At 40.4% G+C, this 22885-nt stretch overlaps 1 protein-coding gene across 11 annotated transcripts in view; it reads right to left on the reverse strand.

The window, feature by feature from the left end:
* dgki (diacylglycerol kinase, iota) overlaps positions 1–22885 on the reverse strand; it is a 90310-nt gene that overhangs the window by 31029 nt on the left and 36396 nt on the right. For 3 of the 11 annotated variants that reach the window (XM_079817978.1, XM_079817985.1, XM_079817987.1), the window contains exons 2-18: positions 18523–18631; positions 14764–14859; positions 14218–14292; positions 10596–10652; positions 10388–10510; positions 10246–10314; positions 10038–10154; positions 9345–9419; positions 9070–9165; positions 7910–7992; positions 5221–5281; positions 4849–4962; positions 1906–2031; positions 1736–1814; positions 381–436; positions 229–291; positions 46–119 (exon numbers count right to left, since the gene is read on the reverse strand). In XM_079817978.1, coding sequence (XP_079674104.1) covers positions 46–119; positions 229–291; positions 381–436; positions 1736–1814; positions 1906–2031; positions 4849–4962; positions 5221–5281; positions 7910–7992; positions 9070–9165; positions 9345–9419; positions 10038–10154; positions 10246–10314; positions 10388–10510; positions 10596–10652; positions 14218–14292; positions 14764–14859; positions 18523–18631 — 1473 coding nt within the window. The remainder of the gene's footprint in view (positions 1–45; positions 120–228; positions 292–380; positions 437–1735; positions 1815–1905; positions 2032–4848; positions 4963–5220; positions 5282–7909; positions 7993–9069; positions 9166–9344; positions 9420–10037; positions 10155–10245; positions 10315–10387; positions 10511–10595; positions 10653–14217; positions 14293–14763; positions 14860–18522; positions 18632–22885) is intronic. The other 8 variants (XM_079817988.1, XM_079817982.1, XM_079817984.1 and 5 more) reach the window with 5 other exon arrangements.

Below are 22885 nucleotides of genomic sequence, written 5' to 3' on the forward strand. Positions count from 1 at the left end.
CATTAATGGCTTTTCCTGAGAATGACCCTTGTTTTTGCAGCCCACCTGGGAATATTCAAGAAGACGATGCACTGAAACTTCAGTTCCTGGATCTTGGGTGTGAGATCCGTACCATCACACTGTTGGTTTGCAGAAGAGAATTAAATCAGTTAAAGAGAACATGTTAAATATCAGGTGGACACTGGGAAAGTTAGCATGAGCAGAGAGGAACAGGAGTATCAGACTCACCACCACTCTGACATGCTTCGACAGATCCCTGGAGCTCCGCTGGAGAAAGTCGGAGAAAGCCGCCTGAGGGGACACAACTAAGAGTCACTCTCTCTCACACACACACACCACTTAAACACACACTTACTCTGTCAGACAGGAACTCAGCCTACCCCTGCATAGAACATCTTGTTACGGAAGCGACTGTTGAATTTCTCGGGGTTGGCTTCTGTGAAGGAACACAACGACACAGATGATTATGACTTGAGAATGAGAAAGAACAGATGTATAAAGATCTCGGCCAACAAGGACATTGTATTAAACGCCACACAAGTGCGCAGCCAATAAAGTAAGCCAGGAGTTCTTTCTAAAAGGGTCAAATCAGAATTTTTCTTTCTTTGATTCAATGTACCACATATTCAATGAAGATCACAATCTTACGTTCAGAATCATCACGGCTACAAGGTCATCATATTAACATATGCCATTGCCGGCCCACATTTACTATATTATTCAGTATTCAGCAGCTTGACTCTGACAAATATTACATTTACATACAAAAGGTAATTTGACATGTAAATAAGTTTCAGTATTATGTGAATATGCTATTCCAACTCGCCCAGAAAAAACACACAAGTTGTCAGAAATCAACTGGAGATATGTATACGTAGATTCCTCATTCGAGCGACCCATGCCATGATCCACGCAGGCACTAATGAGGAATCTATGTATATATCTATGACCCGGCCAGAATTTTGACCTCACACACGGGAAGTGATGTCAGTCTGGAGAGCTGAAGCGTTCGTCTGATATGAGGTGATATATTTGCATAAATACCGTTGGGTTTCTCTCAGAAACCGATCGTTTTGTGTCTTAAGACATCAATGTGTCGTCACGAGCCGCGGGGTTTAATTTGAAGTTGTCTGTCCATGTTTTTTTTACTCTAATAGAATTCGACCCCATTGACAAGCATTATATGAGTGACACACAGCAACGGTTGGAGTTAAAAATCTTCATTTGTGTTCTACTGAAGAAACGAAGGCACCTACATCTTGGATGCCTTAGGGGTAAGCAGAAAAACATAACATTTTCGTTTTTGGGTGAACTATCCCTTTAACATCTTGGTTTCTTGACTGGTTGTTGACATAAGTGTAGCTCTAGATGTGAGTGCAAAGATTTTGCAAGCGCAAGTTACAAAAACCCTGGGGGCGTCCCTGCACTAGTCTATATCACCAGAGGCTTTCTCAGGTACCGAAATTTGGTACCGATTGATTGAATGTGAATTGGTACTCGGTAGTACCGACGTAATTCGGTCGGTGCCCTTAAAAGTACAGAGTTCGGTACCCAACCCTACTGGTCGCCATTCACTGCCATTATATGGACACACACACATTTACTATTTCTGCTTTAGAGGTCAGAAAAAGATAGAAGGACATAGGGCATTGGAACTATCCCATTAAGAGTGTCTTCAGTGCATTTAAACCGTGACTAATATTGGAGATATGAATTAGAATACACTACGGCAAACCTCTAGACTCGTGGAACTCCAGGGTGACGTGGGCATCAAAGCCGAGGCTGAAGTAGTTATTGAACACGTTTAAAGGAAGCTGATAAAAGACAAAAAAAGAGACACATTGTAATATCAGCAGGGTATAAACGTCACATATATCCTCGTGTCAGCACGAACACAGCGATCACCTTCTGTGTGCCCTCCTCCGGCTGAGCAGCCGAACGCTCCACCTGCAGATTCCAGCGGTCCAACTGCACCACCGAACCGTCCTCCACGTGACACAAGACCTTAGACACCGGCTCATCGGTGTAACCCTGAAATATGAAGAGATCGTGTTGAGTTGAGAGGTCCTTACATAACGCAGCTACTGTATGTAAAGGGCTATTTACTCCTGGCATAAACACAGTACTTTACATGAATTGCAATGATTATTCCATCATTTCAAATGTTCAGAGTAGACAGCGAGGATCATTATACTCGCTTCATTGCTAATAATAGACTTTCAATTGAGGCATGGGAAAAAACACTCCAGATTCCAAGCCAGTGTTTCTCCAGGCACGCGGTCAGAGTATAATAGAAAATAATGAGCTGCATTTATCAGTGACAAGCACTTAGCTGGCCAACCGCACAACCTCTCAGCCAATCAGAGCAGCCCGATCGCATCCAACTAATGCTGTTTGCTTTCACATGCCCTTGTGTTGTGTAAAACAAACCAAATTAACATTCAAAGGTGCTTTTATTCAGCATTTCATGAGCAGTGGTGTAAAGTAACGAATTACAAATACTCTTGTACCTGTAATTGAGTAGTTTTTCTCAGGAATTGTACTTTATTAAAGAGTTAGTTCACCCAAAAATGAAAATTGTGTTATTAATTACTTACCCTCATGTCGTTCGACACCCGTAAGACCTCCGTTCATCTTCAGAACAGAAATGAAAATATTTTAGTTGAAATCTGATGGCTCTGAAAGGCCTCCATTGGCACAATGGCACTTTACACTCTCAAGACCCTTAAAAGGTACTAAAGACGTCGTTACAAAGTCCATCTCACTACAGTGGTTCTACAATAACTTTATGAATCGCTGATAATAGTTTTTGTGCGCAAAAAAACCCTAAATAACGACTTACATAGTGATGACGATTTCAAAACACGGCCTCATGAAGCTTCGAAGCGTTATGAATCAGCGAGTCGATTCAGCGGTTTAAATCGACAAATTTCAGCAGTTTGGCGGTTTGATACGCGATCCGAATCATGATTCGACTCGCTGATTCATAACGCTTCGAAGCTTCATGATGCCGTGTTTTGAAATCGTCATCACTATGTATGTCGTTATTTAGGGTTTTTTTGCGCACAAAAACTATTGTCGCCGATTCATAAAGTTATTGTAGAACCACTGTAGTGAGATGGACCTTGTAACGACGTCTTTAGTACCTTTTAAGGGTCTTGATAGTGAACCGTGCCATTGTGCCAATGGAGGCCTTTCAGAGCCATCAGATTTACACTAAAATATCTGACGGGTGTCCAACGACATGAGGGTAAGTAATTAATGACAGAATTTTCATTTTTGGGTGAACTAACCCTTTAAGTAGTTTAAAAACAGTGTACTTTTAAGTGCTGTATCGGTACTTTTACTGCGCTATTTTCCCTAAACCTGCAGTCGCTACATTATGTTTATTTTTGTCCTGTCAATGTGATTGGCCAAGGCGAATAATAAGTCCTGTCTCCATGCGTCACGCGTGTGACTCCCGTCATATCAACCATAGCGTTAGGGAGTCGCGACCAGCCTAGAGTGAGAGGCACGCACGCTTTATGAAATTGGGTTGTTGCTGGTTACTGTATGATGACTGAAATCATGAAATTGCTCTGTGAGTCACCATACATCCTCATCTCAGCGTAGTTTATCAACTGAGCGAGGAGAGAACGCGTCCAAAGTGAAGTGTTTCTTAAAGGGGCGGTACACTTCATTACAAATCATATATAAAACTCCAAAAATATACATACCAGCATAATTAAATCAAAAGACAATCCAATGAAAATAAAAAAATATATTCAAAATAAGAGAATCAGACTTTTAATAATAAAGAAAAGATTTTGAGAGAAAATTATAACGTTGATTTTACACTCATTACAAGTGCATATTTTAATGTAATGTGTTCACAAGTGGCGCTTTAAAATTGTAGTCCATGTATATAGCAAATAACTTTCATTAAACATCAGATTTATATTTAAATCAGGTTTATGTTTTTAATTACAAGTGAAAATAATCAGTGGAGAAAATTGTGATTTACTCGATTCTGATTTCTGAAGTGTAGCCTATTCTTTTAACAGAGAAAACATCCATTGAAATTAAAGCAGTACAATGAATGCATCTTGAAAAGAAAGAACTGCTTTTTTAACATAAAATTGTTAATGTACAACGCTTTTCAACCTTTTTTAATTAACCGCAAGAAAACCTCTACAGGGGTGCATTTCCCAAAACCATAGTTGCTAACCTGTTAGCAACTTAGTTGGTTGGCAATGGGAAATTGCATTGCAACCAAATTAGTTAGCAACTATGGTTTTGGGAAACGCACCCCAGACTAGTTGTCATAAAGGTTACCAGATTATTGGTTGCTTTCTCAAATATTACATGGCTGTATTTTTAGTGCTAGCAGTCAAAAATAAAACTTGGAGAAATATTAAAATACTGTTGATCTCATGTTTTTTTTTGTTCTTACTGAGAATCATCCATAAAAGAGTAAGCTACATTTTTAATTTGCAGGGTATAAGGTGGAATAACATCCATAGCATAAAACTCACTACTCTTGAGTACTTTTACAAGGGCTACTGTTTACTCCTAGTATTTAGGACAGGTACTTTTACTCTACTTGCACTGCATTTTTTGACAAGTAACAGAACTTGAGTATGCTTTTTCAGTACTCTTTCCACCACTGTTCATGAGTAAGAAGAGGGTGAAACGTGTGATAAAAGCAGCATGTGTGCATGAGGAAATGGTGATTTCCCCTAGCAACAGTAAAAAAAAACCTGCCCCTAACTAAGAAAGGAGAACGCATACACACAGGTAGAGAGGGCGTCTAGGGTATAAAACTATTTATTTATCATTTAAAGAAGATTTATAGACCAGTTGACTCACCCCTCCCCAGTTCAGAGTCCTGGCAAGATCATTTCCTGTACCAAGAGGAAGCACAGCTACAGGAGGTTGTGGGTTCATCTGTAGTTCGTCTAAGGCGGAGAGAATCCAGCCCACCTAGACAAAAGAGGACAAACTACTCATGCCAAAAGCGCTCGGTTTCATCTTGCATGAGTAAATGATCTAGAAATGACCCGCAAGAAAGCATGACAGTGCGAACTGCAGACTCACTATGAGCTAATTACAGTGTTTCGCCACTACTTTTCAGTTCATTGTCGTTCCACACATTTGTCACCAGAGGGAGGTGCGTCCAAAATGTTTAAACTTCTAGCGGGTTGGACATATCTGATCATCCCAACATGCATTGCACCTTACCGTTCCATCTCCTCCGCAGGCAAGAATGCGAAGATTTGGCACTTTCCTGTAGAGTTCCAGCCTGATGGACAGAGGGAAACAAATAGTGATGTTTGTTACTGATGCATTTGCAATCAATTAGCATTCATTTAGCATAAAAAATACATAACATAACAGCTGTTCAAAGTCATGAATTGAGAAATCGACTTTCCCTTGAGCTTTTGATATATGAAAGGTCATGGTAATATAAGAATAACCTGTACGTTTCAGAGCTGAAAACTTCCTAGTAAGTCAAAGAAAAGCTTTTATTGACAGCTGGCTCAGCAAACGATCGATCTGCGAATGTGCCTCCCTGTGACGTCAGAGTTCAGTGAAACGCCGCCTCAACCGAAGAGGACGAACGCCTCATTCTCTAGCCACGCCCACCGATTTGTGCCTGGCATGTCAGATAAATAACAGGCCTACGTGGAGCTAAATCGGTTCGAACGTACAAGCAATAAAGCTTATGGCATGTGTCAAACATGTTTCCTTCGGATTCCAAAATGCATGGTTGGACTTTATTTTTAATGAAGATCCAGCTCACGTGGGTAAGACATTGCATTTGTTCTCTTCATTTCACCGGATTCGTTTGTAAACAAGAGACTGGATTTGCAGACAGGGTGAGATTAAAAAACAATGCTGTGGCTTCTGGATCTGACAGGAATGATGTGTGTGTGTGTGTGTGTGTGTGTGTGTGTGTGTATGCACAGTTCGCGGTTATATCCACCGATCGGGTGGGCCAAGTAATAAAAAATAACATTCCAATTAATAACGGGTGGATGAGAGATAAATCATTGTGTATGTTTGATAAAGACATTTCATTTCGGTTGCCCTTTCTCCACATTGGAAGTTTTCAAAACAATTCCTCACGTGTAAGGGAGCCGAAGCTCATTATAATATGCAAAACTGCTATCCAATCATAGCAGTGGGCGTTTACTTCCATGTCTTCAATGCGGCACGCCCATAAAAACCGAGCGTTCCAGTAGCTAGGCTCAAATCCAGGGTAGAAAATAACCTATTACTTATTCATTATGATGTTTTTGAATGTAAAAACCACGCGGACGTCATAAGTTGACCTCAGACAACAGTATAAATAAAATTTTAAAAAAGACAGTTCATGACCCCAAGCGGTATTTGGACGCTTAAAGGGTTAGTTCACCCATGATTTACTCGCCCTTAAGCCATCCTAGGTGTATATGACTTTCTTCTTTCAGCCAAATACAATCGGAGTTATATTAAATAATAGTGGTGTCAACAATAATCGATTCGGCAATGCATCGCAATGCGGGGCATGCACGATTCAGCATCGATGCGGCTAAGTGCCATAATCGATTATGTCATCGTTTATTTTCTGGCCTTGAGTTGGACAATAAAGTTGTAAAGTTTCAATTACTTCCGGGGTCATAACAACAACAACAATCAAGATGGCTGAGGCGGAGGGAGATTACTGATTAATGAAAACACTTATGTTCACTGCTGGAAAAAGTTGACTGTTATTATTGCTCTATTTAATTTCAAATGGTTCAAAAGCAGAGAAGAGAAACATTTCTCATTCAAAGCACTGAAAGCAGTGATTTATGTTTTCTTTTTCAGGTTTGAAAATGTCATATCCAATACCCTGTACCATTCAATTTTATTTTATTTAATGACATTTATGTCAAAGATACAGGAGAGTGATAATACACACATAGCAGCCAATAAAATCTGTTGTTCAATATCTGACTGCTTGTATTGCCTCATGACTGATAAAAAATTTGCCTTGTTGTGTGCAGAATTTTGATGCATCGCAATGCATCGTAGAATCGAATTGAATCGAATCGTTACCTGGTGAATCGTAATCGAATCGAATTGTGAGGGCAGTGCCAATGCACACCCCTATTAAATAATACCCTGGCTCTTCCAAGCTTTATAATGGGAGTGAATGGTACCTTAGATTTTGAAGGCCATAAAAGTGCATAAATCCATTATAAACGTAATCCATACAGCTCCAGGGGATTAATAAAGGCCTTTTGAAGGGAAGCTGTGTGTTTTTGTAAGAAAGATATGGCTTTTGGCTGAAAGAAGAAAGGCATATACACCTAGGATGGCTCGAGGGTGATTAAATCATAGGGTCATTTTCATTTGAACTAACCTTTTAAGGCACATTTACAAATGGCTGAATTTCACCGCATTAGATAAAATATGTTTGCTTCCCTCTAATGCAAAGACATTCAGACATTTTTAAGTGTGGATTAAATGTTTTGAAGGCCATTGCATGTGTGTGTGTGTGTGTGTTTTCTGTTTTAATAGGAGTTTAATCACAGCTCTGTCAGACAGCTCCAAAGCAAAGCCCCCAGCCGCCCAGCTGTGTCTGCCCTCCCATCTTAATACTCTCTCTCTCTCTCTTTATCTCTCTCTCTCTCTCTCTCTCTCTCTCTGTCATTGCTAGAGTCCATCAGAGTGCCTGTGCTGTGCTGCCTCACAGCTCAATTACTGAGGCAAACTGAGGCGGTGGGCAGTGGGGAGAGAAGCTTCTAGAAGACTGAACTCCCTCACAGAACACAGCACTGCTGAGATCCAGCGACTATATAATTAATGTGCTCAGGACAAAGAAATGGTGGGTTAAAGCGCATTAAGGGAGGGAGAGATGATCTGAAACGAAATGAAAGAACGCTGAAACCGAGAGACTCACGCTTCTCTGGGCCCACCCTGAGACAAATCAAACACCTGCCGAGGGTTCAGGATCCACATGAACATCTGCAGAAGCTTAGTCCCCTGAGAACCACAGACAGAAGATCAGACAGATCAGACAGGCAGAGAGATAGACAGAACCACACAGACAGAGAGAAAGACAGGACAAGAGACAAAAAGAACAATAGACAGACTGACTGATAGCATGACAGCGTGATAGAATGATAGACAGAAAGACAGACAGAATGATTGATAGATAGATAGAACAACAGACAGAACAATAGATAGAATGACAGACAGAACGACATACAGAATGATAGAAAGAATGACAGACTGACAGAATAATATATAGATCAACAGAAATATAGGTAGAACGATAGATAGAATGACAGACAGAATGATAGACAGAACGACAGACAGACAGAATGATCGAGAGAATGACCGACAGACAGAACGATAGATAGAACGACAGACAGAATGATAGTCAGAACAGACAGAACTATTAGTAGAACAACAGTGATATATTGAACGATAGACAGACAGGCAGACAGACAGACAGACAGGCAGGCTGACAAACAGGCAGACAGACAGGCAGACAGACAGACAGGCAGACAGGCAGTCAGACAGACAAACAGGCAGGCAGGCAGGCAGACAGACAGGCAGGCAGGCAGGCAGGCAGACAAACAGGCAGACAGGCAGGCAGACAAACAGGCAGACAGACAGACAGGCAGTCAGACAGACAGACAAACAGGCAGACAGACAGACAGGCAGGCAGGCAGACAAACAGGCAGACAGGCAGGCAGGCAGACAAACAGGCAGGCAGACAGACAGACAGACAGACAGGCAGACAGACAGACAGACAAGCAGGCAGGCAGGCAGACAGACAAACAGGCAGGTAGACAGACAGACATGCAGGCAGACAGACAGGCAGACAAACAGGCAGACAGACAGACAGACAGGCAGACAAACAGGCAGACAAACAGGCAGACAGACAGACAGGCAGACAAACAGGCAGACAGACAGACAGGCAGACAAACAGGCAGACAGACAGGCAGACAGACAGGCAAACAGACAGGCAAACAGACAGGGAAACAGGCAGACAGACAGGCAGACAGACAGGCAAACAGACAGATAACTTTGTGTCTTTATTCAGTATCTCACCTGGTTCCCACCGCTCTTAGGGTTGACAAACACCAGCACTGGTTTCATCAGCGGTGACGGCAGCGGCTTCAGCATAAACGGACGCCATTTTGATTCCTGTCATTTCAAAGTCACATTAAACTTCAAATAAACGCACACGTTTGCACACAAACACACACACACACACACACACACACACACACTGCAGTAAGCTGTGGGGACAGATGATCACTGAGCAGGAGTTAAGGGAAGAAAGGCCCTCATTTAAAAACAGGACAGGAATCAGATCTACTCACATCCGTGCCCTTTTTGCTGGCTCTTCTTTTGAACGACGTCCGTTTTTTCCTTCGAGTGGAGTTTTTAAATGAGCTCTGGGACACAGGAGAGAGACGCCGACTGAGCCAAAACACACCAAAACCAACTCGAGCAGGACTCAAGTTGTAGTTCTACCATTATTGATAGAAGTGTCATTTCAAAGAGACTTCATGAGAAATAAATGACAAGGTTGAACGATTCCAACAACAGAGCAAGCAACTTCCCTTTTAGCAACTCCTGAATTGAAAGTGGCAGTAACGTGCCACATTTCAAAAAAATGGCCCATCAACGCATACAGTAAATCCACCAATCACAGCTGAACGTGTCATCAGAGTGGGTGTGGTCTAAACATCTGCTACGACTGTTGATATGATGGGTCAGTTTTTGATCAATTCAATTCTAGCTTTTAATGCAACAGATAAACTGCGATGTTGAAAGTGTAGGAAACAATGAAAGAAGCACCATATAAAATATGCATAGAAGTTTTATGAAACGCAATGTTACTGATATAAACTCTGGCAGCATCGAAGCATATTTAAGCTGAAGATGATCAGCAGAAGAAGACAAGAGCATCCAGCCCAGCTTCAAAACACAGTCTAGTGTCACTCCTGCAGGACGTTACATAAACCTCGCTTCACGAGGTGCTGATAAAAACTCTAAACCCAGGAGCATACCTGCGGTTTCCTGACTTTGATGATCCAGGAAGGGGGTACGATGACCCCGGCGTGAGCTCCCAGGGAGCAGGGCTCCTCGATCTGATGGAGCATGAAGCACGTGACCTTATTGTGGAACTGTGATAGACAAACGGGGAAAGAGATGGAACAAGTCAGCCTGACATAAACCAGCGAGGTTTTGTGAGTTAAACGCAGACGTGATACTCACTGCCAGCTTGCACCAGGAGCAGCTGATGGCCACGATCTCCTTACTGTGGAAGAACTTCTGCGGGAAACTCTACAATGAAAGTGAGGGATAGCATAAGCATACTTGACTTCTGCATGAAAAAATCCTATAAAACCTGACATACTTTTCCGCACTGACGACACTTCCCCTCTTGCCGTCGGCGGTGGACCCAGTGATGTCTCAAAACGTTCTGCTGTCGCAAACAGACACAACGGGTCACATGTAAACGTGCCAACAAGGGTTCATTCTGCCATAAGTATACAATAAGTACAATGAGTATACGTCAAAACAACCACACGATTTGAAGTCACGTGGCGATGAAGTGGACTCACATCTCTGAGGCATCGAGAGCCGCCCTCTCTGAAGGTGGGTTTGCAACGGAAGTTGATCTGTGAGAAAAAGACAATGAAAGACAGAGAATAATACAATGTTTTATATATATACACACACCGATCAGGCATAACATTATGACTTAATATTGTGCTGGTCCCACTTTTGCTGAGACAAACAGCCCTGATCCGTCGAGGCATGGACTCCACTAGACCCCTTAAGGTTTTCTGTGGTATCTGGCACCAAGATGTTAGCAGCAGATCCTTTAAGTCCTGTAATTTGTGAGGTTGGGCCTCCATGGATCAGACTTGTTTGTTCAGCACATCCCACAAATGCTCGATTGGATTGAGATCTGGGGAATTTGGAGGCCAAATCAACACCTCAAACTCGTTGTGCTCCTCAAACCATTCCTGAACCATTTTTGCTTTGTGTCCGGGCGCATTATCTGCTAAAAGAGCCACAGCCAGCAGGGAATACAGTTTCCATGAAAGGGTGTACATGGTCTGCAACAATGCTTAGGTAGGTGGTACATGTCAAAGTAACATCCACATGGATGGCAGAACCCAAGGTTTCAGAGCAGAACATTGCCTCTGCCGGCTTGCCTTCTTACCATAGTGCATCCTGGTGCAACGTGTTCCCCAAGTAAGCAACACACACGCACCCGGCCATCCACGTGATGTAAAAGATGCACTGTGTATTCTGACACCTTTCTATCAGAACCAGCATTAACTTCTTGAGCAATTTGAGCTACAGTAGCTCCCCACGTGCATCAATGAGCCTTGGCTGCCCATGACCCTGTCGCCGGTTCACCACTGTTCCTTCCTTGGTCCACTTTTGATAGACACTGACCACTGCAGACCGGGAACACCCCACAAGAGCTGCAGTTTTGGAGATGCTCTGACCCAGTCGTCTAGCCATTACAATTTGGCCCTTGTCAAACTCGCTCAAATCCTTAAGCTTGCCCATTTTTCCTGCTTCTAACACATCAATATTGAGGACAAAATGTTCACTTGCTGTCTAATATATCCCACCCACTAACAGTTGCTGTGTATGGATAGATAATCAGTGTTATTCACTTCATCTGATCGGTATATATATATATATATATATATATATATATATATATATATATATATATATATATATATATATATATATATATATATAGAGATAATATGCCTTTAAGTATGTAGATGTGCTGCGTCCAAAATTACATACTGTATAGTAGGTACTACTTTGCATTTGTTAAAAAAGTATGTAAGGCATATTCGGACACAGCAATGGTCAAGACAATCTGCTGAAGTTCAAACTGAGCATCAGAATGGGGAAGAAAGGTGATTGAAGTGACTTTGATAGTGACAAGGTTGTTGGTGCCAAACAGGCTGGTGTGAGGATTTCAGAAACTGCTGAGCTATTGAGATTTTTACGTGCAATCATCTCTAGGGTTTACAGAGAATGGTCCGGAAAAGAGAAAATATCCAGTGAACGGCAGTTCTGTGGGTAAAAATGCCTTGTTGATGCCAGAGGTCAGAATGGCCAGACTGGTTCAGCTGATAAAAAGGCAACAGTAACTCATAAGCACTTGTTACAACCGAGGTCTGCAGAAGGGCATCTCTGAACACTCAACACGTCCAGCCTTGAAGCAGATGAGCTACAGCAACAGAAGACACACATGTGCCACTCCTGTCAGCTGAGAACTGCAGACTGATGTAGCGTTCACACCGGACGCGAATGGCGCGAAGTTGGACGCTTGAACATTTTGAGTTTACTCGCTTCATTCGCGCGGGAAATTTGCTTCATTCGTGCGTGACATTCACTTCACAACATATACGCGAATTCGCGTCATGGGAGGGGCTTCTGCCAGCCGGCTCGTCTCGTTGAGAAATGGCTGACATGGGCTGTGTTTACACATCTTTTTTTGTGAAAATTCTACTGTTAATGAGTGACAAAACGTAGTTTTAAGACTTTTTCAGGTGATAATGTAGTTGTTTAAAGCCCAAATCTGTGGTTTATTTATAAAAAGCCTATTTGAACATTTTATCTGGCGTTTTCGTAGTTGTGAGCTCCAGTGGAACAGCGGCGCTCCGCGCTCGTTAACCCCGGCGAGAGCAGCCTTTCCTCGGCTAGTCCTTCAGACATTTGCCGCTGGCTCTGATGTCTCTGTGGTGTCTCGAGCTATAATTCGTCTTGTGTAGATGTAACGGCCGATCTTTGGTCTCATGGATCTATAATTTGTTTTAGGCTGAGGGCAAAGTGAAGTTTCATTACTTTTTTATTTTTAGGCTATTTAACTTTACGTTACCGTTGTAGCCTACTAGCACTGAGTTTGACTGAATTGTTTGCTTTATTTCATGTATAGCTTATTGTACCTTTTACTTATACTTTTGTATTATTGATCATACATAAACTTGCATTTAACAAAAAGAGACTGGGGTGTTTCATGTCATTTAATGTTATCACAGTGATAATCATATGCACACTGAACCAGATATTAATATACAGATTTTCTCCTCATTGTTGTCACTACTAGAGCAAGCTCCTGATTGGTTAACGCGGCGCGAATATCCGCAAAAAGTTCAGATTTTTCAACTTTGGCAATCACGTGTCAAACGCTCAATTTGCGCGCATCTCACCGCAGTGCGAACATGTAACTCACTTAATTCGCGTCCGGTGTGAACGCACCTTCACACCGGCTCACCAAAATGGGACAAAAGAAGATTAGAAATAGTTCCCTGGTCTGATGAGTCTTGATTTCTGCTGCAACATTCAGATGGCAGGGTCAGAAATTGGAGTAAACAAAATGAAAGCATGGATCCAACCTGCCACGTATCAACAGTTCAGGCTGGTGGTGGTGGTGTAATGGTGTGGGGGATATTTTCTTGCCACACTTTGGGCACCTTAGTACCAATTGAGCATCATGTAAACACCACTGTCTACCTGAGTATTGTTGCTGACCATGTCCATCCCTTTATGACCACATCTTCCGATTGCTACTTCCAGCAGGATAACGTGACCTGTCACAAAGCTCAAATCATGTCAAGCTGGTTTCTTGAACATCAAATGACCTCCAGAATCACCAGATCTCAATCCAATAGAGCAGCTTTGGGATGTGAAGGAACGGGAGATTCGCATCATGGACAAATCTGCAGCAACTGTGTGATTCTCTCATGTCAATATGAACCAAAATCTCGGAGGAATGTTTCCAGCACATTGTTGAATCAGTGCCATAAAGAATTAAGGCAGTTCTGAAGGCAAAAGGGGTCCGCCCCGGTACTAGCAAGGTGTACCTAATAAAGTGGCCGGTGAGTGTATATGCATACAAAATACTATAATTATTCATATTATTGTTATTATATTGAAATGTTTTTTAAAAACAATCAAAAGAAAGCCTCTTTCACATCTATTCACACAACTGCACTGATAACTATATTTGAACATCGCAACAGCAGGGACCCATAACTCCTGATCCTAAAAACCATAACTGCAGAATCTAGATTATACCATTTCATCCCATTTCATTATCCTCCTGATGTCTGTTTGAAGAGACAAACGTCAGCGTTCATCTGTGGGGGGTGTATTTATGACGTGCATGAGAATGAAACAGATATTTCTGCCTCCGCTCACCTTGTCCAGCTCCTCGATACACGCCGTGTGGACCACGATCTTACAGGCTGCACACTTCCTCCGGGGAGCCGACTTCTTAAAGAGAACCGAACAGCACAAAACACACAACAATTTGTCATAGAGCAAAAGCCTGAGCTAACGCACACGTCTACGATGCATCTTAGAATTCAATTGTAAAAGGAATATGCTCTCACTGCACTCTCATCTTCAGCTGTAAAAAGCTTGTTTCCTCTGAGGCAAGGAATGATTTTGCCAACCACTTGAAGTGGCAATAATAGAGCTGCTACGGCTCTTGAAAACATCAGAGCGTGGCGCCGTGCTTTAACAAAGGCCTAACAAAATCCTTTTACCTGCTGAACATTCTCAGACTAATAGCTGCCTCTTCCTTTCAATACACACCAGCCTCACATTATCTCATAAAAGAAAATGTCACTGCTAAAATGCTCTAATGACTCTCTCTTCTCTGCCTTCGGCTAGCCCTCCAAATACAGCAACTGTCTGACTTCTCTCTAGTTCATTTCGTCAGTTTAACCACGTTATACTCACTGCAATCTTGACCACGCACGTCTCTTCGCCCAGGTAGCAGAGATCCCCGGAGCAGTTCGTCTCCAGCCACAGGTGATCCCCGTTCACTGCGTTCTCCTGTGCAAAGGCAGATCAAATTTGGTGGTTTTCAGTCCACTTCTATTAGCTTCGAAGCTAACATCTGCATGCTAATGCATTCTTAAATGCTAACAAAATCAGCAGATATATACATTTATGTTACACTTTCAGGAAAACAAGCCAATGATCAAATGCTCTCTAGAATGAAAACATTATATTATATTGGTTATTATAACAACTTCCACAGATACAGTTATACATGTAACTAGGAGAGAGCGGGGCACAACCTAACGCTTTTTGACTTTCTCAGTTTGTGTAAATCCACTTGGGGTTCAGAGTACTTATTGTTACCCACATTAATTGCACACATGTCTAGTACAATTATGTGGTTTTGTTTCATTAATACAGTGTATACTTTTTTCTTGATTTAACCCGAAATAATGGAAGTGAATGTGACAACATGCCCCGTTGGAGGGGTACATTAGAACATGTGGTGGGGCACAATGTAACATGACCAAATAACAGCTTAAAATGTTCCCTGATATAATCAAAAAAATATACAAGTAAAACTAAAATATTTTGTCAACAAAATACAATTATTAACTTTTTAAAATAAAATAATGGCATTTTTTAATAATTAAAAATATAAGCATTTTTGAGTTTGACTACAAACACATCGCTAAATACAGCTTTACAGCAGAGTTCAAAACATAATAATAATTAATAATTTCTGAACATTAACTCTCAGTCATTATTCACCCTTTTCTCATGGTTTCTCAAAAGAATTCATAAAAGTATAGAATATAATGGCATATTTCTAATAGGGGCTCATTGTAACGCAGTGCTACAACACATCCCATCTGCACAACTGGGATTTAAACCACGGCTCGTGTCTTCTGCGGTTAGATCAGCATTAAAGAAACATCTCTGTTAAATAACAGATATAAGATTAAAATAATATTGGATTTGTCTTATTTTAAATAAACACAAAAAACAGAGATGAAAACTAAACTTAAGTAAGAAATTTACTTTTGCTATGGTTAAATACATGTACAGTGATATCTTCCAGAGATTTTAAAATGTTATTTTTTTCTCTAAATAATGTTGATATGGCAACTAGTAAATACACTAAGTTTAGTCATTCTGGCATGTGTGCAAACGGTTAAAACATGCGCGTTACAACTATAACAGCATAAATAATATATCTGAATTTAGCATGTTTCATAACTATTTTTGACACTATTATCTACTGTACAGCTGCTTTATAGTTGCACAGCTGAGTTCGCTTCATAACTAAATTAAACTGAATAATGACACTATTGTCTTTTTAGCGCTGCTTTACAGCTGAAACTGTGTTTGTTTCATAACTGAAAAAATGCTGTTTTTTGTTTTTTTTACTGTAAAAGCTGCCCTGAAACGTGTTGTATAAGGCGCTATAGAAATAAATGTGACTTAATGGATAGTTCACCCAAAAATTTAAATTCTGTCATCATTCACTCACCCTCAAGCTCCAACCCTGTATAAATGTCTTTGCTCTGCTGTACACAAAGGATGATATTTGGAAGAATGTTTGTAACCAAACAAATCTGGCCTTCCCCGATGACTATGGTAGTCAATGGAACATCTTGAGTGTGAATTTTTTTAAATTTTTTGGGTGAACTATCCCTTACTTGACATGACATATGCTAATGTTATAAGCATTTAAATACAAAAACATTCAGGTTCCTGCAGTCAAAGCACACACATTGTGAGGCTTGCATTAGCGCCGCCTCATACACACACTTAGCAGCTTTAGGAAGGCGCATTAATGTTTGATGGCCGTGCTGGTCACGTCGGGAACTAGCTAGCGGGGAAGGAAAGGCCAGCAAAGACGCGCAGGAAGCGTCCCGCTGGGCTCCGCCCCCTCAGCAGTCTCCATCTGTACACACAGCACCTGGATTAACGAGTCTCTCTCTTGCCATGCCAACCACCTTCGTGGGACCCGCCCACGGCAAACAGCACCCACCAGTCCAAATGTGCTGAGATGTGCAAAACTATTGCACAATCTTCTCCTCGACACAAACATTGGGGTTTAGAATTGGAATGTCTCTGTATTATATATATATATATAAACTCACTATGCATCATGCTTTCATTGTAATTTGAGGGGGAAAACAATGCAACATTCTAAACTAGTGCCACTTGCCTTTGCCAAACTCTTCACAATAGGCGAATTTTTATACTCAATACAGACACAGATTTAACTGCTGTGACATATAAAAAAATATTATGTAACAATTAAATAAAACTACTCCTCCTAAAGAAGAACACAATGAATGATATGCATTCTTTATAACAACTTGTATACAACATTTCATATAGATTAAATAATTAATGTATAATAAATATAATGAATCCTTATTAAAACTAAATAAGGTTTAGTCTTTTGTTGTTTGATTAATATTAAGAGCACAAATGGAAGCAGGTTAATGGACTGCTGTCACTTTAAGACCGAAAATGACAATAGATATTAGTCATAGTTTTTGTCATTCAAAGCTGGTTTTGATTTTCGCCTCGTTTTTGTCTGTGAAAAATGTTGTTGATTAAAATATCGACAAATTATTTGTCAACAAAATTAACATAGCAACAGATTGAAAAATGAATGGGCCAAAAAAGTGAATAAAAATGTGTCTTTAGTCTTGAAAATTTTACCACCCCTGCTTTACTACTGTTATTAACAAGCTAACGTTAACTTGTCATGCTTGTCAAGCTGGATAACGAGTAAACAAGCACCAGTAGAGCTACTGGAGGGACGTCCTGCTCCTCACTTCCAAACGGAACAAAAGTGGGATTTTGTAGTGACTTAAGGTTACCCTGCTGTTGAACTCCCTTCCTCCTCATCAAGGACTCCAAGATGTTTTCGTTTTAGGTGCTGAATCACCACCGTTGTGCTCCCGTGCCACGCCATGTAGCGTCACTTTTGCTGCAATTAACACACTTTTTCGATATATTATTGGCGCTTTTCGACTGGTACGGCTCGGCTCGGTTTGCTTTTCCACTGCGTGGTACGACGGGTACACCACTCTGCTTTACGCTCAACCGTGCTTTTTTTATACTCAAACATCTCCGCGTCTTATTGAGGGGCATAATAGTCGCGCGACTCAACGAATCGATAATGAAATTCGTTGCCAACTCTTTTAATTATCGAATTTTATCGATTTTATCGATTCGTTGTTGCAGCCCTATGTGTTGGTTAAATTGCCTCTGGTAGAAATTAGAAATCGTGTTCACGGGGCACTGTGGTTTGGTGGCACTTTCACGATTTTAAGGGGCAGGGCCCCCTCCCTTTAAAAATGCGGGTGCTGGTGTTTCGTATGGCATGTGTTTGGCCAATCAACGTACACTTACATCACTAGTAGTTCATACTGCTGGGTTAGACCCTACTCTGAAGTAGGAGCTAATTTAGTCCCCCCAAAGGCATTGCTATATCTAAAATCATTCCTAGTTCCTGCGGTGCAAACCAAAAAGTAGGTACTTCCGGCAATAGTTAAAGGAACTACGAAACTATTCCTGTTTTGGGTGGTTACTAGTTGGTTACTTTCTGGCTCAAATGGGCCCATGTCTATATCAAAGTACCATGATACCATCAAAGCACTGCCAGTATTGTTTTCTATGGGAAAGCTGAGAGACGGTGAAAGTGCAAAACACATGAAGAACACTTACGCTCCAGTCCACGGTGTTGCGGAGCTCCTTGGCTGGTCCATTGCTCAGGGCAGGGAAGGGATTCTGTGCTGGAGCCAAATGCTGGAGGCCCGACCGCGAGATGGCTTTCCTGCGTAACAGAATGAACACATAGGTTCAGCCCAATGCATTCAAGTGAAAATAACGAGACCTTGCTGAGGTGAAGGTTTTGACATCTGGGCTAAGCTCTTTGCTGCTGCACATAAATGGACTAGTCATCGTGGATCTAAAGTGGGGACACGCTACAAAACACACACAACAGGAGACGGCCGTCTACCTTGTGCCAGTATCAAAATGATCCAGACCAATCTGTTAACCAGTCTGCTTGGCCAGGAAGTTCCCATAATTCCCTGCATGCAAAGAGCCTCGGCCTCATATGGTATGAAATAGGCAGAGAAGGCTGTTCTTAGACACGATGTGTGTGTTTGAGTCTCAGCAAGGGGCTTGCATGAGTCAGTATTGTACGATCACTTCCTGTATGTCATTCTTCCACAGAACCGGCCTCATCACATGCCAGTATCACAGACAGATCACAGTCCTCCAAAAAAAAAAAGACACACACTGAGAATAATGCTATTCCGTGTCAAATCAACCACATTTCAGATCAAATTTTTGATTTTGTTCATATTTTTTCCAGAAGAAAGACAACCATAAATAGCGATGAAAGCCAAAATATTAAATGCCAAAGATATATAACGTATATTTAATAGTGATCCACTGTCAAAATGACAGTTTTCACCTGAGATTTGGAGCCAAATTACAGGGACTGTAATTGACTTTAGACTTTAGAAAGATGGCAGAATTATTATTTTATTTTTACACAGATTGTAAGGTCTGTTAGAAAAAATCTGTTGCATTACATGCTAACGGTGACATTTCAAAAATGGGGGAAAAGTTTGTATGCCTGTAACTCAAGAATTATTAAAGATCACTTAAAGGGTTAGTTGACCCAAAAATGAAAATTCTGTCATTAATTACTTACCCTCATGTCGTTCGACACCCGTAAGACCTCCGTTGATCTTCGGAACAGAAATGAAGATATTTTAGTTGAAATCTGATGGCTTTGAAAGGCCTCCATTGGCACAATGCACTTTACACTCTCAAGACCCTTAAAAGGTACTAAAGACGTTGTTACAAAGTCCATCTCACTACAGTGGTTCTACAATAACTTTATGAATCGGCGAGAATAGTTTTTGTGCGCAAAAAACCCTAAATAACGACTTACATAGTGATGACGATTTCAAAACACGGCATCATGAAGCTTCGAAGCGTTATGAATCAGTGAGTCGAATCATGATTCGGATTGCGTGTCAAACCGCCAAACTGCTGAAATTTGGCGATCCAAACTGCTCATTCGACTCGCTGATTCATAACGCTTCGAAGCTTCAAGATGCCGTGTTTTAAAATCGTCATCACTATATAAGTATTTGTAGTTATTGTAGAACCACTGTAGTGAGATGGACTTTGTAACGACGTCTTTAGTACCTTTTAAGGGTCTTGAGAGTGAACCGTGCCATTGTGCCAATGGAGGCCTTTCAGAGCCATCAGATTTCAACTAAAATATCTTCATTTGTGTTCCGAAGATGAACGGAGGTCTTACGGGTGTCGACCGACCGGTCAACTAACCCTTTAATATTTTATTATATTTTGGTTAACAAACTGTTCTTTTGGCATCTTAATTTTTACAGCACAATAAGGCTCATTTCCAGAGATATGAGGATTTCAATGTAGAGTAAATTGATAAATTTTACACATTTTCAGTGCTCAAAAACTTTTTTCTTTTAAAGAGGAATATCTGAAGAACAAATGATGTTGAAACTAGAAATGTATCTCGTTTCAATTGCATAGAACATTCCTGTCTGAGTGCCATGAACATTGTTGGTCCAAAGTTTGCATGCCTTTTCTTTCACCAGGAAAAAAAAAAAATCAAAATCAAGACCTCTGGTTGAGTTGACATGGAATGACTTGGAAAATAGCACCTATGGACCAAGAAGAAGAAAAACTGTAGAAAATGTGGCATTTCAGGTATTTATGAATGTGGATAATCAAAAATAGTTTCACATTATTATAAAACAATCTATAGGCGGCATTCATACAAGCAACATGAGATATTTTAAAATAACATTTGTAGACAAAAAAAACCTGCTTGTACAAACACAAAGAGAGCAATTAAGTTTCAGGAGATTTATAGTAACATTGAACATTAACATAGACTGTAGATATTAGCATAATCAAGTTCAGTAGCATACTAGACACCTGCATTAAAGCTGCACTATGTAACTTTTCCGTCCACTAGAGGTCGCCTATTCCAAACAAAGGAGTAGTTTGATGATGCCTTGTTTGAGCGCAGAATCTTGGGACATGTGGTCTTCACCTCACAGCCGGAGGAAAATAATCGGGATAGGACTTGGGCAGAAATCATGTTCATGGATTATTAACATTACTGTAGTATGAAGCAGAGCAGGACCGAGTGTTGTGGAGCTGAGCAAGGCCGCAGGAGTGATTGTTAATAAGATGAACGCAACATACACCTCACGAGCAACGGGACTTTTATTATGACACAGTCACGGGCGCCACTTATGCTTTTCCGGTCATGAGTATGAGGTAACGCAGCTCTATTTATCATATTAGATACGGCTAATGCTATGACACTTGTTGCACACTGGAGTGAGAGTAAAGTGTTTCTGCAAAATAAAACCGAGGGTAACGCAGATATGATGCAATTGACAGGCGACTCCCTCACACGCCCCGGTTCCTTGGTTAAAAAAGCTAATTTCTCACGATTCACAAATAGTTGGAAACATTTGGGATTTTGTAAGTCCTCAACTGAACAAAATATATAACACTGACCTAGTGGTTTTTGAATATTTTACTGACATTTTTTTTACATAGTGCACCTTTAAAAAGCTAGAGCGACATATATATAAAAGTGAACATGTAGCATGTGTGTTTCATATCCCTCTGTGTTATTTGCAAGTCCACCTGTTGTGCATATTAAATGTGTAACTGAACTTGCTGAAACTCCAAGCTCCTTCCTCGAAAACTCATGCTACCTGATCTTCCCCCAAAAGGCTCAGTATTTAACATAGTAAACACAGTGCCATATGGCCGTCCCTTTTGAAGCGAAGGTTGAAAGTGACCTCACCCTCTGTGTATAATTTTACACAAACTCACGACACAAGCAACGGAGGCAGGGGGTGAAAAGAACAACGGACGAGGAAATGGTGGGCCGTACACCTGACACCCTGCTGAAAGTTTCAAGTCCTCATCTAAAATTATCCCGTTCAGTAAGAACACAAGCGAGAGTCCAGTTACGAGCTCTTTTGTAAAGCGAGCTGAGGCCACGAGATCACGCACCTTTACCCTCCGAGCTAAAAATAGAGCCACTGTCGGATGGCATGTGCGCTGAAAACATGCCACTGTGTTGAAATGTGTTGAAGGCCAGGAACATGACAACAAATAGACAAACAACTGTTATTCACACATGGACAAGAACAAACATCACATCTATTTAACATCTCAATTGCTTTCCCAAGACACAAATGTTCAAAAATAGAGTCAAAATTATGACTTAAAAGGTAGGGTAGGTAATTTTCAGAGAGGCTAGCAATAGCGAGCTAGCTTTGAAAACACAAGATCTTGCCTTCAGAGCGATCTACAAAGCCACGCCTTTTTCAAAACACATGAACTTGTACAGCAAGGAGCAAACAAAAGCATTACAAGAGATGGCATTAAACTATATCATGTCTCAAAGCACATAACAACAATAATACTGAACATGAACCAATTCATTTCAACGTTGATAGTGTTGCGATGAAACGCATACGTTTACCGTAGTTTAGTTTAGTAAATCAAAAAGAATGTCTAATTGATTGAAATCATGAAACGTATATAATTTATCAACAATTTATTAAAAGTTTAACAAATATTACATGTTTAGGGCCCTATGAAATATGTTTTTTTTTTCTCTAATTCTATTTGACTTTTTACCAAATTCTCAGTTTTAAGCTTTCTGGATTTCATTTTAATGTTTTAATCAAATTTTAATAATCAAAAAGCATGTCTAATTGAATTCATGAAATAAAGAAATTAAAAAAATGTTTTAAAAACACATACATATATATATATATATATATATATATATATATATATATATATATATATATATATATATATATATATATATATATATATATATATATATATATATATATATATATATATATATATATATATATATATATATATATATATATATATATATATATATATATATATTAAAATGGTTGTATTTTAATACTTTTTTTCTTTTTTCTTTATACTGTTAAAATTAAAACATGGAAGA

This window comes from Gobio gobio, assembly GCF_949357685.1.
Source record: "Gobio gobio genome assembly, chromosome: 5".
In the NCBI taxonomy this organism is placed as follows: domain Eukaryota; kingdom Metazoa; phylum Chordata; class Actinopteri; order Cypriniformes; family Gobionidae; genus Gobio; species Gobio gobio.